The sequence below is a fragment of the Zophobas morio genome, unplaced genomic scaffold, assembly GCF_036711695.1.
Source record: "Zophobas morio isolate AGI-343-1 ecotype UQ-CSIRO unplaced genomic scaffold, CSIRO_AGI_Zmor_V1 ptg000005l, whole genome shotgun sequence".
Classification (NCBI taxonomy): Eukaryota; Metazoa; Arthropoda; class Insecta; order Coleoptera; family Tenebrionidae; genus Zophobas; species Zophobas morio.
Window position 1 is genome coordinate 15108420 of NW_026972110.1, and position 19020 is coordinate 15127439.

At 35.4% G+C, this 19020-nt stretch overlaps 1 protein-coding gene across 2 annotated transcripts in view; it reads left to right on the forward strand.

Annotated features, from left to right (window-relative positions):
• Positions 1–19020, forward strand: part of LOC135122833 (carboxypeptidase N subunit 2-like) — an 84911-nt gene that overhangs the window by 16627 nt on the left and 49264 nt on the right. The window contains exon 1 of one of the 2 annotated variants that reach the window (XM_064047282.1): positions 7277–7524. The exons of the other annotated variant lie outside the window; for it this stretch is intronic. Coding sequence (XP_063903352.1) covers positions 7465–7524 — 60 coding nt within the window. The 5' untranslated portion in view covers positions 7277–7464. Of the gene's footprint in view, positions 1–7276; positions 7525–19020 lie in introns of those variants that run through there. 2 annotated transcript variants of the gene reach the window in all.

Sequence of the window (19020 nt, forward strand, 5' to 3'; positions counted from 1 at the left end):
ACATACCTTTTTAAATATCATGCTTTTGATATAACTTTAGCGTCGTTTTTTTTATTTATTTACTTATTTATTTATTTATTTTTTCTTCACATACTCACAGTTACCAAACTTCAAAACTACACCCTCGGTTTTTATTTATTTAGTAATTGTTCGATAACGTCAGTCTACAACAAAATCATACATAAAAAGAATTTGTAGAGTTTGGACATACTGTTTCTAAATCGACAATTAATTTTGCTAGAACATCACGTTATTAACATAATAGACGTCACTCATGTAATACTCATTCATATTCGAATCGAGCCCTTTTAACAAAAATGTAATATATTGAAAGCTTACATGAAAGTATCGTTTAATAAGACTTACATCCCAGTACCATTTAATAAGACTTGCATGAAAGTACCGCTTAATTTACCGCTTAATTTACCGCTAACTGAGCATTTGCATTTTATATCCTTGAAGCCGACATAGACTTCGACGCCTCGCACCCTGGACATCTGTCCATCGTACCCAAACCGGTACTTTATTCATTTTTTATAGCACCAATAACGCCAGCGTAAGTTAAAGGACTTTTTACACATCCCTGTAGCCGTATTCATCTACCGATTTTTAGTACCTGACGCTTGCACCCAGACCGGTACTTTATTCTTTTTAAAGTGCTCGGGTAAGTTAGACGTCTTTTTTACACACCATTTGCAACCAAAATATTTTTATAACGTCTGGCCTGTACAACTGGCTAATTGTTTTGATTCACAAATCGGCGCCAGTCGCAGAAGATAAACACAATAAAAATGATATATTTTTCAGAACACCTGCGGAGGGTGGCGAAAGCGCTAGCATTTAATACCTCCAGACTTTGTTGCGACCTAAACATTTTTATAACACAACCAGTATTTTAGACAAGCCAGGATTTACGACCCGCATGGATTTCACTTGACTCGGGAAGAGAAACCGCTAGGATTTACCAGCACGCTAGTATTTAAGGGTAATTAATTAACTATCGACTAAATTTCAATTAATTTTCACACTAATGATTAAAACCCTCCAATCATTAATGCCTTCTACTCCTAAGGCTAAAACCACAGTAAATACAAACCCACCCGTAATTAAATTCAACATTTATGACCGCTAGGATTTCAGAAGGTGAAAGCGCTAGCATTTTGACCAGCGAAGATTTATGACCCGCTTGGATTTCAAACCCGCTAGGATTTGAGACCCGCTTGGATTTGAGACCCGCTAGTAATTAAAGACCGCTACTAATTAAGGGTAATTAATTATCGATTAAATCTCATTTAATATGCACGCTAATGATTAAAACCCTCTAATAAATTAATTCCCGATTCTAATTAAGGCTTAAACACACTAATTAAACATACTCCCGTAATTAAAATCGAATTTAATCGCTAATTAATTATGCATTAATTAATTAACTCTAATTACTAGCGGGTCTCAAATCCTAGCGGTTTTTTCAAGGTCGCTCAAATCCTAGCGGTTTTTCAAGGTCACACTAATGGGTCGCTGTTACTACTAATACTTTACGATAGTCTAGTGGCCTTTCCACTTTTAGTTTTGAATTAATTATGAGTGGGAATGAAAGGAAAAGTCGGACGATGGATATAAAAAAAGCCGCTAAACAAATATATCCACTGTTCTTAAAGACTTTTCCGTTTTTAACTGATTCATTTTACTGCTTGTTGTGCGTGCTTATGGCCATGGACATTCTTAAAACTTATAGAAGTGATCGCTTGCTATAACGAAATGGCTATTTATGGCATTTCTGTCGTTCTATTTCTGTCACAAAATTGCTCTACTGGGTATACGTGGCCGCAAAACAAACTTATCGAGGGTTGATCGGAATGTGACTCGATCCACAAAACAGCGCTGTTAATTTTTCGGAATTGTGAGAACGTAGTAGCATTTTAAATTAGGTGAATAATTTCCGAAATAGGAATGTTTTCGTTCGTTAATTATAAATTGTCATATTATTGATTTATTGAAGCGTAGGGACAAAAAATCTTGATGAGGCTTCAGTGACGAAAACGAGCAAAAAATGCGTTTTTAGCCACCCGAATAGATAAATCAGTAATTTGACAGGATCCACAAGATTTCATTATGTAACAATATCTATCAAAAAATGTAAAGTTAATTAGTGAACTGCTGATAATGAAAGATGGGTTTGGTAAATAAAGCACAGAAATTACGGAAGTTGGGGGTGTCTGAGCTGCAGATCTGTCATGTTTGTATGGACTAATAATAACTAATAAATAATAATCAATATTTCATAAATTAATTTATACGTTAGCGAATCACTATATAAACAGACAGTGTTACCACATGGGTTTTTGTACCGTTATCAGTATGAATCAAATTGTAATCAGTTTGTAGAACATCACATAATTTCACACACAATTTTCAGAACTTAAAAGTTCGTAGTTTACTGATCATAATAATCCTAAGAATCATATAATCATCAATATAGTGACTGTAAATCAAACTTATGCTGTCTTAATCCGATAAATTTGTTAACAATTTATTGTTAAATACAGATTTCTTATATGTAAAACACTAACCAAAATGTGGATACTCATTCCCACCGACAATTTGGTGACGTCCTCTCAAAACATTTTTTAATAAACACCATTTATATTTTATAAAATAACATACTCCTGTATTTGTGGTTTATGAATCCGCCTTGATTTTTAACCCTAGGCAAAAAATTCAAATTGCGCCATCACATTTTATACCAATATAAAAACAATGACGTGTAATAATATTAAAGGTTTATTATCCAACGGACTTTATGCCCAGTTACAGGATAATTAAAATATTGTATAAATAATATAGCGGGTGTCTGGAGAATAACGGATTAACTCTTCAATACGTTATGTTTCGGGAGTCCCAAAAAAATAATAAAAAAAATCTTATTATCTCAAATTACGAAAAAAAAACCTAATTTTAAAAAGTAAATTTGGCAACACTGCACACACCTAATGCGTGAGTGAATAGTGACTGAAATATACCTTTTATTTTTTTTTTAACAGCCAGTAGTTATTAATCTTTGTGCATTATTATTAATAAAACAAGTTGTTATTTTTCATTAATAAATAAACCAAAAAAAAATTATACTTATTTTAAATTATAAACAAAAACAAAACCGACAAAACAAAAATCCATAAAGCGTAATCAACTAAAAACACTGGAGAAGATGTGAAAATTCCTGTCTTTGCATATAAGTAAACTCGTAATGTTTCCAAATTTTGGTCATTTTTTGTAAAAGTTAGTTATCAGTAATTGCTAAGATAAAACTGATTTTGGCAGTGACATACCCTTTAAGAAAAGAGAGGGTGGGTGGGCGGGGATAGTACCGGCTAAGATAAGGCTGATTTTGGCAAAGGACATACCCTCTAAGAAAAGAGAGGGTGGGTGGGCGGGGCTAATACTTGCTAAGGTAAGACTGATTTTGGCAAATGAGATTTCTCTAAAAAAATAGAGGGCGGGTGGGCGAGGTTAGTACCTACCAAAATAAGAGTGATTTTGGCAAATGAGATGATAACATAATAACAGCTAATTATCTAAAATAATATTCAGAACGTTTTGCTCCATTGTAGCTTAATTAATGATTATAATTTCCTCCTCTAACAGACAAAATTATTCAAACAGGCAGCTTGCTATATGCTTAATCGTAGCATTCTTTCGATGTACAAACATAAACAATCGAATTAAGCACGTACGGATTTAATTATATTTCATATTGTCGGCACTTGAAATATATTTTTTGTTTGTTGTTTATGTTTTTTACTTCCCGAGCGTAAGCGAAGGAAGTATAGTAATCGAGTCCATTTGACTTTTTGACCCCTAGAGTACAAAAAAATGATCTTCGTTTCCGTCAATCTGTCTGGTGACTGTATCCATTTTTATTAGACCTATAATCTCCTAAAATGTATGTATGTATGTATAGTACGAATATCATGTAATTTTTCTAATCATCCCCACCAACAAGTTTATTACAACCCCTCAAAATTTTTCATAGTAACTATGGTTTAAATTTTATATAATAACATACTCCTGCACTTGTTCTTTATGAATCCGTCTTCAGATTTTGCCTATAGAATCTTTTATTTTTTATGTTATTGCTGTTATATTTATTATCAAATTGTGTATCAAAATGTGTTAAAATTTAAATGTTGTTAAAAATACACACTAAATCAGATTTACAAATTTAACTCGTTACTATAGAAATTTGCAATTGAACACCCTTTAAATTTAGCAAGTTTTTTTCTACCGCGCACGTTTTTTGGTTTTCTAATAGAGCTATCAAAGCACTCAAATGACGTCATAGCGATTCGTTAATAGCGGAAAGGGGTTCTGAAATAAATCTGGTGTAATTTAGGTCGGTTAGATTGGTAGCCATGAGGAGAAATGTCAGGTGAATGTCAATGGCAAATGTCAAATTAAAATTTCCCGTATTTCGGGAGGCGTAAGGACTTCACCAACTTCTTCACAAAACATTTTAACCAATATTAACTCGAATTGATTATTGCTTGCTATTATTTCTTATTGTGAATTACAGTTGTTGTGAAAATTCGAACTTCAATTATTTCGTGGTTCGTGTCAAACCAACCCATCACCAACCACGACAAAATTCCCCAGATTTAAAAAAACGCAAATTTCAATTAAATTTTGCGAAAAAACGTGCGCGGTAGAAAAAATAGTATAAATAAGTCGTTCAGAAAGCCATTGTGGCACTCATCCTTAGGTTCTGGTCTTAATATTTGCCTTATGAAACTCGTTCTTTAATATACTATTATAGAACTGAAACTATAGACTCTAGCTTTATCAACGCATTCATATTTTTGGAGCAATTGTCGATCCATTTCCTGTCATGGTCCCTCCAGTAGAATATAAACAAATGTGTTTTCGTAACATAATGCCTCCGTCGAATTGGAAGTAACACGGCATGGGCAATTAAAGTATAATACATTCATGAATTCAGAAAAACAAGCTCTATGAAAATTTGAAAAAAGTTGGTATTTTAGACAAGCAAAAAAAAATGTCAAAACACATTTATAGGATGTCGTTTAGCTTTTTACACTGTTACTGGTATTATTTATCTATTATATTTGTTTTAATGTCTAGAGGTTATCATAAATAAATGTTCGGAAAATCAATTTCTTTTTATTTTTCAAAGTAACCCTGAGCTGTACTTCAGGGGCGAAGGAAGTTCGGTCGAAAAAATGTTCGAAAAAAAATTTTTTAACACTGCTAACACAACGCTATCGACTTTCTAAACTAAATGAATAAATAAATTTAAGTTCATATTTTGCAATATAAATTATTGAGTTTCAAAAAAGACCATTGTATAACTTTCTTGGAAAATTGTAATATTTAACTGTAGAAGATATGTTTTTACTTTTATTTTACTATGTCTTGTCAAATTGAGACATAGTCCGGCGATGACGTGTTCACAAACTTATGCTAAACCTGCCTATAATTTGTTAATCCAATCTAATTTTCAACAATGAATATGAAGTTTTTGGAAAAAAATAAAAATTGTGCAAAAAATATCACAAATTTTATCTTTGTGCGCTATAAAAAAGAGAAGTAAAAGCAGCAATCAAATGTAAACTTTAAAATGGCTGGTTAAAGACATTGATCAGACTTAATAAAATAAGGACGAGTTTTTGTATTTGGTCAGTTTAAATTATATATTTATTATTTTACACGGTTAATTGAAAAAAATTATTTATGACAACAATTACGGACACGGGCAAAGAAACACGTAATTTAATACCACTTTAAAGGAATGATTATATTATATTATATATTTTTATCACTGAATTAGAATTAATAATTAATCGATACCAAACCAAAACACCGTGGTGTTGAAATCTCCATAATTGTGCCAGGTACCATTTCCAAGCAAAAAACGTTTTTTTTTTTTATAAATCCTTAATTAAAAGCAGGGTTTGTTAAAGTGCTCTAATGTTGTTTTAATGTTAGTACGAAGTCTGATTTCGTTGAGTGTTGAGTTTCAAGAGTGCAAAACATTATTGTTTTCTCTATATCGAATGCGGTATGTAGAAAACTGAAAATTTGAAGTAGAGTGTAAAACCACTTGTATACTACACAGGCGGTGTACATTTCATGCGAGATTTATTTGGCGTATGTGAAAATAATAATTTGTGTACAAAAATTTACAATAAACACCAACTGGAGGCTTCAAGGGGACGATAATGGAAAACTTGCATTCTTGTATTCCACGAGTGAGCATTTCTGATGATGATATTTCCCTTAACTACCTCTGAGGAAACAAAAATTAACTTAATTGCTTTTAAACCAATTAAGCATAGGAAAGTACCGTCTGTGTACCCGACAATGGTTTTGGTTGAGATACAAGAGTGTTGTACGTAAATAGCTTGACAGATTTTTTACCAGCTTGAAATCCTGCGGTTTAATGAGTATTTCCGAGGTCTTTGCGTTCACATATGGTATGACACTATTGCGATATTTCTAGAATATCTGCGACAAAAGATCGACAGTCGCAAGATCACAATCCGTCAATGTAATCTCACCAATATCATCATCGCGAAATACCAAAAATAAACGATTTGTTTTTATTTCGTGTTCTGTAGAGTAACAGACCACTGAGAAATACAAGTGTATCTAGGTTCTAACATTCATTCCACGAAAAGCATCAATGTTTGAGGGACAACACATGATACTAAGGATTTTGGTCTCTAAAAAAAGTTTGTGATTCAAGCTCACAGCGATTCCAAGATTCACCACTTCAAGGAAAATTCTGGGGTTTAGTTTAGACGAATATTGCAAACACCAGTTTATTTTTTCGTCTGAGTCGAAGTTTAAAGTTGCCGGAAAGCCATATTTGTCTAAAGTGGATGTTATGTCTTCTGCGCAATTTTCTGTTATTTCGCTCATTTCCCGAAATAAACTCGCTCCTTCTTAAAACAATATTCAGCCCACGAGCCCGCGTCATCCACCTCGGAAATAAAAAAGTGCCCCGACCGTCGTGATTGCGTAGCTCCACTTTTCCTTCTTCAGGCTCGGCCTGCCAAAGTTGCAGAACGTCTTGCGCCGCGAGATTCCGTTCTAACAATCGTCCGGCAGTTCAGTCAGGTTCCGAAATTGCATCCCCAAACTTGAAGCATTGAATAGAAACGAGGGTAAATTCCCCTCCGCATTTTAGTTTAGTTCAGGCCTTCGCCGCGGCGGCGTCTCGTGCAACAACACCACGCCGACGGCTCGTGAATTTCTGCTTTCCGTCTTCTCTTCAGTTCGTTTTCAGCGCTCGTCTAGTTCGTATGTGTGCGTGTAGAGACTGCGCTCGATTCCCGGTCGTCCCCTGTAACCTGTGAAAAATGATTTAACCTACGTGTTCTGTGCCATTTTTCGCTTTCGTTTTGATTTCAGTGTTTTTTTTTCATTTCTGAAATTGTGTTCTCCACTATGGATACCGCTGGATTGCTGTTGTACAAGAACAGGAGAAAATGTTCGGGAAACGGCAAAGTAAGTAGATTTTTTCCACCGAGTCAGATGTGGAAAGGTCGTGTCGTTATTATTTATAACCGGGACGTGGTGTCATTTTTCGGTGTTATTTTGTGATCGTTACAGCTGACCTGACATTTAGGTTGGCTTCGGAGTTTTCAAAGCGCATCAGACACGTCTTTTGCCGGAACCGGTCGGCGATTGCACTCATTTAGGTCTGATATCCGGCGAATTCCGCGTTTTGCTCTCATTAAAATGCATCTTCAATTTGCGCTGCAGATGCAAGAACCGGAAAGAAATCCAATTTTTGCTTCGTTATTGAGAGGAACTCTGATAAAAACGGGGCTATTATTAGAACGTATCTGAACCTACTGGAATAACCTATTGATACCGCAACTGGTTTAGAGAATACATCTTTTCGAGATCTTTATCAAAGGTAATGCATCTCGATGTGTTCAATAGAGATAAGTAACGTAATTCAACGCATCGGATGGTTTCTCAGACACAGAAATCTAGCCTTTTTTTTAGTTTAATTTGGATCTCTGGATCACAAAAAAATTATTTTCATAACTGAGAATATTGAACACTGGAACAATTTTAAATGTATTCACCAAAATAAACCTAAAAAGGGCTAAAAATGAAAAGGTTCATTATTAAATATGACACTAAAAATAGTTTCAGAGTCGTCAGTGTTTGCCATTGAAACGAACCACCAGCTCCGTTAGATAATTTTGCACGTAGAAGTGTTCAATGGCTTCAAGCTGCACATAATTCTTCCAACTTGTTGATGACATTTTTCTTAGTTCTTCCGCGACAACAAAGACTATTTCTTACTAAACTTTGGATTAGTGATGATTTCGCTTCCGCTTTTGAATATACAATGGTGTGGCGCCAAAGATAACACCATGTCTATAGAATTTAGCAAGGTCGCCGATAACATACCGTTTTTCAAATTTCAATGCCTTTAATGTTAAAGCTCTCCCTAAAACGGTAATGTGCATTGTCCACCACAATTACGTTATAATCGATTTTTGTATGACGGAAATTTTTCAGATTCTATTTGATATAATTTTTGTTTGAGCAAATGGTGCATCGATGTTGCAAATACCAGAACTGTTGGTTTAATCTTTTTTCGTCATACCGGACAAAGTGTCGTTTAAATACAATTTTTTTTTATAATTTGTAAATAGTCATATTCCATTTTCGTAACCTTCCGTATTGTGATATTACGTGACAGTTGTCTTATTACGTTATGATATATTAACATCCAGTCATTTTCAGAATTGTACATAGAGTATCGAATTTTTGATGAATTACGGAAAAAATTTCAAGGTTTCCTTCTGATATAATTTTTCATGTCGTTGAATAGGAAATTTTTTGACTGGCAATTTGAATATTAGTACTTCCGTGTATGATCAAATTTTCCAGAACGAATCCCACACACTTTTGTCGTTAGCTTTACGTCTTAAATGTTATTTTCACTCTTCGAGTCTATCTTGACGTACAATAGCTTACACAGCCATACACAAACCATTAAAGTATCCAAACCTAATTCGCCGGATTCATTTTCGTTAGATCCAGTTGTACCTATTTGAATAATTTTTTACACCTGACATACAATGGAAATAAAATAAGTTAAAACGACATTGTATTTTAATTCTATGAAAACGCTTTGTGTTGTCACAAGTACTAACCCAGTTCTTTTTGATGTAGGGGAGAGTAAAAATAAAATGTTTTTGTGTGTTACAAGAGATTATTCCAGACAACTTATGAAACAATTCTGAAGTAAAATAAAACAATAGTGTTCAAACTATTATTCTGTGTTTCCTGCAACCTTTTCTTTGATATGTAGTTGAAGGGACTTTTACACAGCAACCACAAATTACCCACTACACGAACACTTTGGTTTTTAAATGTGTATTAAAAACACATTTCATTCTAAAAATAGAATTTTCTCTGACTAGATTTTGAAGACCGAGATGTAATACTGGGTTTGGGGTGATCCGATCCGTTGCTTTAAATAAAGACCTTACAGACAAGTCAGACACTTTCTTTTCGCTGAGTGGATTATTTTCATTTTGTCGGGTTATTTAGGTGTCACTTTTTTTTAAATCCGGTTATATCCTATGATTTAAAAATTTTATTTCCAAGCCAATTCGACCGTACAACCATCTTTCAAGACTGACCTGTTTTAACTGAAACCAGTAAAGTACGTAGTTAAATCCACCAAGCACCTAGTTGCTGTTATCACTCCAGAGATTACAACACATTTTATTACCATAGGAAGTCAATACCCAGAGAAAAACTATCGTACATTTTGTTTATGTTATGTTCGGCAGTATATTTATCCATAAATTTTACTTAAACCCAGAACTTTCTCACCACAAAAAGTGAAAATACTTGAAATAATGGTTTGTCCTTATAAGTATTGCACTAATTTTACTTACTTGAGTGAAAAAGCGTAGCGTAAATATGTAGTCTCGCGTATGAAAAGTTTAACTGCGAAATTGAAAATGTCAACACTGGTAATAAAAACTTGGTTCTATTTACATGTCATTTGATTGCCTGCTCGCACCTAAATAAAATTTTAACAAGTATTTTTCTCAGTGTACTGAACTCCGCGTCTCAAGATCTCTATCACAGGCAATGCATCTCGATCTTTTCATTCCCGATAAATAATACAACGCAACAAATCACGAGATTGTTTTTTTCGGGCTCCACTTTATCACCACCCTGATGATGTCAGCTTGTGTGGAGAAACATATCGTATTTCAATCACGCCTTGTTTTAGTGGCTTGTGTCATTAATTACACGCCATTGTTGAACGGGTGACCAACAGAATCTTTATTATGCTCGGAAAAATTAAGTTTCCGTGTTCCCCATTGGCGAGACAAAAGTGACACGAAGGTGATAATTGTTTCTTCGATTCAATGGCAGTGTTGGTAAACAACAGCAGCGTTAAAGGCAGCCGAATAATTTTAATCAATTATGTTTAAGAGTTTAAAGTGGCTATTAAACATTCAAAACAACGCTAGAGTGAGATGACTGATCACATTTTGCCTAAACTCAGGTGGCTGTACGTTTTAATTATTTACATTCACAATCTACATAATGTCTATCAATTTTAAGCATCTTTAATCATGAACAAGTAACGGTTGCTGTTTGACTGCGGATTACGAGAACTGCCTGGGTACTTCGAGTTTGAAGTAAATAATTCTGTGCTTAATTAGGATTTAGTCGCAACAATTGCGCGCTTTTAAAAAGCCAACCCAATTTTTGGTTTTGGGGCAAGTTATAAACGCCAGCGTGTTCCGAGCTAATTGCAAATTTTGTTTTATAGGATTATGTTTGCTCGATATTGAAACCAGACACGCTTTGTTTTTGTTTGGAACAACGTCCAAATACTAAAAGCCAAAATGCAGAAAACTGCAAATTGTCAATAAACGTTACACTAGACGGTTTTCCCAGACTTGTTTTGCGTGAAATTTCAATTCCACGAGAACGTCATCCAGACAGTCTGAGGACTCTTCCAAAAAACTAACGTTAAATTCGCAACAACGGTAATAACACACTTCACAACCACACAATTGGAATATTACCTAAACAACGATTTACCGTGAATACCAAATGAATGTTACACAGTCAAGAAACAACGAACATTCCATAACTACCGTTGTTCTCAACATCTGTCCAGTTATATTAACATAAACATTTACGAATCCGAGACAGGAATCGCTGTTTTACAATAAAATAGATGTTTTATTATTAAACGATCAGAAGGGAGTCGCCGGTTTTGTTTTCTTTGTGGCTGTTTCGTTCATACTTCAGGTGGAGGTCAAGAAGGTGAGCACCTGCACCAAACATATCTGTAGCCTGTGCGAGCAATGAGCTGCTCATTTCATTAATTTATTTTAAACAAGAAGAATTTATAAGTGGTCATCCTTCATCGGCTTTCGTCGTGAGTTGGCATGAGGAGAATAATTGAATAGGATTTTATTGGAGTACGCGCTGTGAGTGCATTTTCATAATTTCTGACCAATGTCCTGCTTCAGGCATAAATTATGGAAATTTGTGGCACACATAAGATAATTTACATTGTTACGATGGTTTATTTGCATACATTTGTAAATACGCCACTGGCACTGTCGCAATTTTGATGAGTCCGCCGAAAATTGTCGATGCTTGACAAATACCAAAAGTTTGAACTTTGTCGAACAAATAAACATCTATTGAATGAAAATAAATAGTAAGAAAAATTTTTATGAATGCCGAATAGTTTCCTTCGCATAGCTAAGAACACGGAAGCTACTGAGCGGCAAAATATTTGCTTCGAAATTCAAGCGCTTAGAAAAATATGCGGCACATTTCGTTTTTTAGTGTTTCGTGTGGGTTTTGGAGTGGCTATAAGTCCTTTGGAATTTATTGAAGACTGTTTTTTTTTTTAGAAAACTGATTAAAATTAAATTATAGGTTATATAAGTGGCTCCACTGATTTACTTTCACCTTTTTTTCCACACTACAGTGAAATCATTCGATCAAAATTTTATTTCTTCCAAAATTCCATTTCTTCAAGTTCTGCAAATTTTTATTCTGGATGTAGTAACATAAAAAGAGAAAATTGTGACTGCAGTAGTAGAATAAGGCTAGTTATGTAAACGGATTCCTAAAAAATAATATGGCCTTACAAAAATTCGTTGCGATGTGTGTTATCCAAACGGTGATCTCATACCAGTCTGACACGAAAAAATGATAGCAAGTCAGCGACGAGCAACGGAATTCGATCCCAATGTATTAAGAAACGATGACTTAATCGCTTTTTTGAGCTGAATAAATTATGATGTATGCCAGGCTGAATGTAACTCGTTTTTTCAGTAATTGTTCAGTCACTTGGACAATTTAATATAGTTGTAATTTAAGAAATCAAGCGTGATAAATGCGGTTTTAACTACTAACAAAACACGAAATGAATTTATTAATAGTAATTAGCGTGCAAAAAATGACGCTGAATAATCGATTAAGAATAGAACACACCTAGCAAACCGTCATTTCTCTTAGAAACCATAAACGTTTTCTCTCGTCGGTACCAGTCCTTGGACTTCACCATGTTGTTTTATGATAATCATTTACGTTTTATTTGCTTTGATGTTGTTGGCATTAATCTATAATTGATTTGTTTTGTTCGTAGCGCATCGGCCTTAATTGAATTAAACACCAAAATAATCGATACCCTTATGCATGCATATTTCAGACGACATTGGACAAAATTCTGCAAACACCATCAATAGTGGATAGTCGCCGCTGTTTATTTAATGACAGGGTGAAAAACCCTTCCAGAGTTATTTATTGAACGAATGCTATTGCTATTACGGCGAAATGTCAAGTATAAATATTTTCTCAAACATCCAGAATTATTCAGTACTAATTGAGACTCGAAGGTTGTTTGAGCCGTAATGAGCGCCTCGTTATTGTAAGTCATTGTGTTTTTTTATTGTTGCCATGTTTCAATGAATTATCCATGAGTTGGGAAATTGGTGTTTGCGTAATTGGTCCTGGAAATTGCACAGTTAATCATGATCGATAAGCGCAAGGGTGCCAACAGCTGCGTTATTCCGGCAAAAACTATAACCGGCGCTATAAAACCCCACTGTAAATTTTTAAACGGTTTGTCATTACCTGAACAACAGAATGTGTTTAAAAGACTTTTTGATAAAGCGTTATCGCTCCTCGACCTCAATAACTGCTAATATTTGTTCTACGGCCTGTTCTTGGTTCGCGGGTTCGCTTCACATAATTGTGATAAAATGACGCTGAATTACAAATGGGACTCCAAAACACCACAGCGTTTTCACTGTGAAAGAGTCTGTCTTGCTTTCAGGTGAGACGTGGATATTTTAGTTCTGTTCGTCATCACCTGAGTACCTCGAATAAGAGTTCGGTGTTATCGCTTCTCGGCCTCAATAACTGCTAAATATTTGTTCTACAGTCTGTTTCTGGCTCTCGGTTCGGTTCACGTTGCTATGATAAAACAACGCCTATATTATAAACGTGACTGTTAATACGCAGTGCGAAGAAAAGAAGTGGCGTCGTGACCCCCGACGAGTGTATGCATTCTCCAGCTACAAGCTTTCAACACTCACCATGTGTATATGTGGAGGAAACATGTCTGGCAGCTTTGTTTGCAGCCTGATTGTCAAGATTTTACGATTATTCGCCGTCTTTCCCCCTTTGAAAAGCAAACACCTTTCCGGTTCTATTGCACAATGTTTTGTTTGGCGTAATTGAAAGAGTCCGACAAAAAATTTATTCAATTGCTGCCTTGTACTTGCACTTCCCAGAGCAATCCAAACACATAATCTAGGTCGAAGTGTATAATTGCGATCGCTCTGACGATCTCTTCTGTTTACGTTAACCAAGAGCTGGAAAAGATTGCGGCTTATCTCTTTAATGATGTTAAGTAATAATAATGGAATTTAATGGTTTCCTCGTGCAGTTGAGAGATCGAAATGTTCCAAGGATTATATTCGCCTGGAATGATGGCAGTGTTTCCTTTAATGATGCCTCGGTTTTAACCTTCGCCAGTGATAAAGACGTGTTAATGGTTTCTATAAATATTTTCAGCGGTAAATGGAAATTTCTGAGAGCACATGACGGGAATAAATCGAAACGGTTTTAGAGCAGATGGTGCAAAATTAGTGTTTTGCTCTCTGCTCACTTTTTTTCTAAAAGGAGCAGATTCACTTAGATGTATGCCGTCGAGGTTGTGTAATCATTGTAATTTATCTTCTCGGGTAATTACAAGGACGAATTTTGTCATTTTTAGAAACGGAAGCGACGAACTCCGGAGGTACTTGACTTCGTGTTTCTATAATGACGGATTTATCCTCCACGAAAACTAGCGATTTAATTATTGATTTTACTAAATCTTCTCCAAAATATAAGCAGCCACTAATAGAACGTTGATAGCAATATTCTGAACACGCAAGATTCCATTAAAGAACAGCGATGTTTAGACTTGTAAATTTTCAAATTAGATAACGGGCTGTGGTTTATTAATAGGTTTCTTTGATAAACACGCAATTGGAAACAAATGTTCTATTTACGAAAAATCGTTTTTGTTCCAGACTCGAGGGCATGCAAAATATCCCCATCCTTTAGTATGGTTCTTAATTTAGATCATGTGAACACCTTGAACATATAAGTTTTCCAAATCAGTATAGCGTTTCTTCACAGTTTATATAATGCCACACATTTTTATAATTATGAAGACAATAAATCTTGTTGAATTATGGGAGTATTATAACACGTTCAGAAGAAAGGATATACAATATTATTTTAAAATAACATGGTCGTTTGTTGGGCAGGTGATGTTGAATTAGGTGTAACTTACATAATTTAAAATGACACAACGAAAACTGGAATAAATCATTTTTCCAGTGATTTAGGTCAGCTGTCTCATTTCTTTAAGTAGACAAGAGATAAAAGTCCTCGTTCTTTTATTTCAAGTATTTGAACACTTCAAAAAAAACTAAAATTTTTAACACTTGAATATTATTTACAGCAACCACTGTAAACAGTACGAGGTCAAACTGATGATAATTAATTATTTTAAGACATATTATAAAAGTGTTTTACAAAATATCACCTTGGGGAATAATTATGCATCTAGTGTTGTCAGTTCCGCACAGATATTGCCAAATTTTCTTGACGATACCTACTGTTCAGTCAAAAATAACAATGTGCTAACACACAAGTAAAGTTTGACGAAAGATATAGAGCGTTTACGACTTGAACTTTAACTGACGGAGAAGAAACGTCAGAGCTGTGTGAATATTAATTAGTATCACAATGTTTCCGAGTGTCTTTTTCTTGTGTTAATTTTCTACATAAAAGTGTATCTGGTTGCCGAGGTCTAAATAGAATGAGACATTCAATTCCAAGGGAAGATAATGATGACTTAACTTTGTTTTGTATGGTGATTACTGCCGTCATAATAGTTGTATAGCATTACAATTGTCTATCGATCCACCTGAATTTTTTCGGTCTGTATTTCATAATAATACATTAGTTTGCCTACTACATCATGACGTAGAGTGCGTGTTAATAACATGGATTAATTGTCTCTGTCTAGACTATCATGCAACATAAAAAATTAATTTTTTTGCACCAGACCACCTATGATCGTATGAATAGAGGTGAATCAACCCCGACTTTCACCTTTCATCTCGTCTTTATCGTGGTTTCTTCAGCGCTAGCTTTACATCGCGTGCACTCCGACTTAAAAATAAACTTTCAAAGGATGCGCTGAACTTTAGCTTTACGCTGTAATACTCATACTTTGTATTACCACATGAAATAATTCACTTACTCCATTCCGAAGTTTATTTTCTCCATGCAATTTTCTTTCGGCGTCTGGCGCTTCATTCTCAGTCAAAAGTTTCCGTCGCCAACTGGTACTGTCAGATTTTTTCTCAGGTTAACAAACCGATTCTTCGAGGGCAGACAAATTTGCGAGAAAATCGGTGTTGTTGGCGCATTATTAATTGATTATAATTTATAAAAGGCGCAAGCGCCCGTCCGGTCTTTTATTAACTTTTAATAATAGCAGGACGGTGAAGGTCGGATTCGGCAGCAAAGAGAGCGAAAGCTCGTCCATCACTCGGGGGTAATTAACTCCAGCCAAATATCAAACCCGATTTATTGGCCAATAATCTAATAATGACGTCAGGTCCAGCCCAAGACGCGACCTCTGAGGATTTTTCCTGCTGCTCGGGGTCGGACCAGTCTTGCTATAATCGAGTGCAAATGGCTTCCATTATGCCCACACGAAATGGGCGCTAAATTGCGGATCTCGATAGCAACAATTAAACCTGTTGTACACTCGGATCGGGTTATCCTTTTAATTAATAACAACATCACAAAAGCAGTTTAGATTGTCTAAAATGGTTTAATTGAGGCGGAAGAACGTTTTGTATAAGAGTCACGTCGGACGTAACCTAGCCGCAAAGAATGGAAATGAGTTATGCCACGTCACAGCGTCTACGCCGTGAATCGGTAATATGTAATAAATTCCTCGTAAATCTCGAGTGTTGTGTCTACGGCGGCGGGGACTGTCCTGCGCGAGCTGGACGACGGCTATTCCTCTCATTACTCACCAAGAAATTCGAGTTCCCATTAGATCAAACAATGCCCCTTCTACGTTCTTTTTACGACTCATAACAATCCATCAAGATTTCATTATAATGGAGAAACAAAAATAACCATTGTGTTTTACAACTTGGTCCTGCTTAGCGTCTCGAATTTTAATTTAGGCCCACAAAACTCCTATTGTGGCATACCAAAATGTCAAGAGTCTTATTTGTCTCTTGTGCCGTAAATGAAAGCAATTTATTGGTACGTAAGGCGATTAAATTATGAATCATGCCCGAGCTTATCTTCGCTAGGGTCGGGTTCAGATTTATCTCAAGAAGTATTTATTTCGTGCGATAGCATCACTCCAAGTAATTAATTTCTTAATTGGTCTCTAGGATTTTTCGAATTTATAGACAATCACGTATACACCTCCAGACATGTACATGATAAAACTAATCAAAGTTGGGTAACAAGTTCTCCAAAGTTAAACCATTTCGCTGGGAGCTTCTATAATTCAAATCGAATAATAGCATGTGTGACGTTGGCATCACCACGAGAAGTATCATCCGAGATTCAAAATTTATTGTATAAACGGAGCACGAACTCGCACACTAACTAGAGACGTCAATCTACCACCATCTTTGGCTCTTACGAAGGATTGTATTTGAATTTTTGCTGACAATTTTTTCTGTTAAAAAATCAAAATTTAATTACCCTGTCCCACACCTTTAACAAATGAAACTGCAAAATTAATTGAAAACACATATTTACTTCATTTGGACCAATGCCTTTTAATTTGCAAAATAAGTTTGGAATTTGTTTACCAATTCTGAATGTCAACCCGTTCGCTATTTATAGCAGAGTTCGTGATACTGGTTAGAATGTAAGTACGCCAACCACCAATTAAATGTGATTAAAGAGAAATAAAAACGTTTTTCAAGCTGTCAACTGGAGTATAACCTACGATCTACTTTTCTGCAAAATTTGCTAAATTACAAGTATAGTTTGATTTCTGCGAGCAGCCACTGGAAAATCTCGGTGATATTCTTCCAAGTATTTTAATAAGTTTTGATATTTTTCCTTTTGATTATTATTATCAGTGGAATTCCGACGATTCCAGTCGCCTTCGCGCAACCTAAAATTACGTAAATTCAGCTTCACTTTTGCTTGACATTAAGAAATAAATTCCGACGCCAATTTTTGCCTTCCTCTGGAAGATTCCAGCGAGCGCTTTGGTCGACGACGCGACATAAAGAGAAATAAACCGAAATAAAAAGACTCCTCTAAGACGGTATAAGCTTTCGGAAGTGGTTTCCGACACGTTAAGAGCCAAAGCTGACGGCATTGTCTGCGTACGAAATAACCGTAGTCACACCTTTTAAAATTGTTGCCGCATTTTTACAGACGACAATTAGTGGCTTGCAACGTTGAAGACCGTGGAAGAACAGATAAGTAGAGCTAACATCACGAACAAGGCGTTCCATAAGTCATAAACCATCATTAAAAGGCAATAGTTCGCGAGGAGAAAAATAAATCATGACCAACTCCAGGCGAAGCATGATTATTATTATTGAAGGGGACGACAAACAATGAACTATAATAAATTTCCGACTAACTCAAATGTAAAGCGATTGTGGATAAAGTAAGAGGATGAAAGCACATTTGCCTCAGATGAGAACGTCTTCAGTCAAAGTCCAATTATGTTGACCGCTTTTACCCTTTTCGGGAACAGAAGTAGATGGATTGCGCTTGGTAATTTTATACTCATTAGCAGCGGAGGAAGCTCTGGAACACAGCAAGATGCATACCGACGTCGAGTTAATAATTTCACAAGTATTTATTTTTAAAGCGGCTGATCCCATGCTAAAGCGCTTGATGGTGGTCTAAGTTTGTTTATTATTCTTTGGGCTCCGTTGTTTGAAATTGATATTAAAAAGCTTGCTTCGTATTTATGTTCAGTCACTGCCTATTCGTGAAAAAAGTTAAATGGAAGTGCCACATCATGAAGAATGCGTTTATGTAATCAAAAGCGACACCATTACGCGGACATAATCAATAAGCAAATTAGTTTTTATCGCAGACACAGGAAACTTTGTTTATATAGAGCTGATGAGGTGAGGTTAACGACCCGGTGATCAAGCGGGTAATTTTTTTTTATGGGAATTTCGATATTAGATGATAATCTCAATTAGTCCATCAGTTGTGTAAAGCCAGATTGTGTTAATTGCCTGCTAATTCGAGGAAACGTCATTATGTTAATTAATATAAATATCTAACCATCTCCTAATAGCCGTAGTGTATTCTTAAAGTGGTTAGTTGGCTGTTGGTGATTATCTTCTGGACCAGAATGTGGCTAACTGGAAAAAGCTGCGTCCTCCTCGGGCTCTA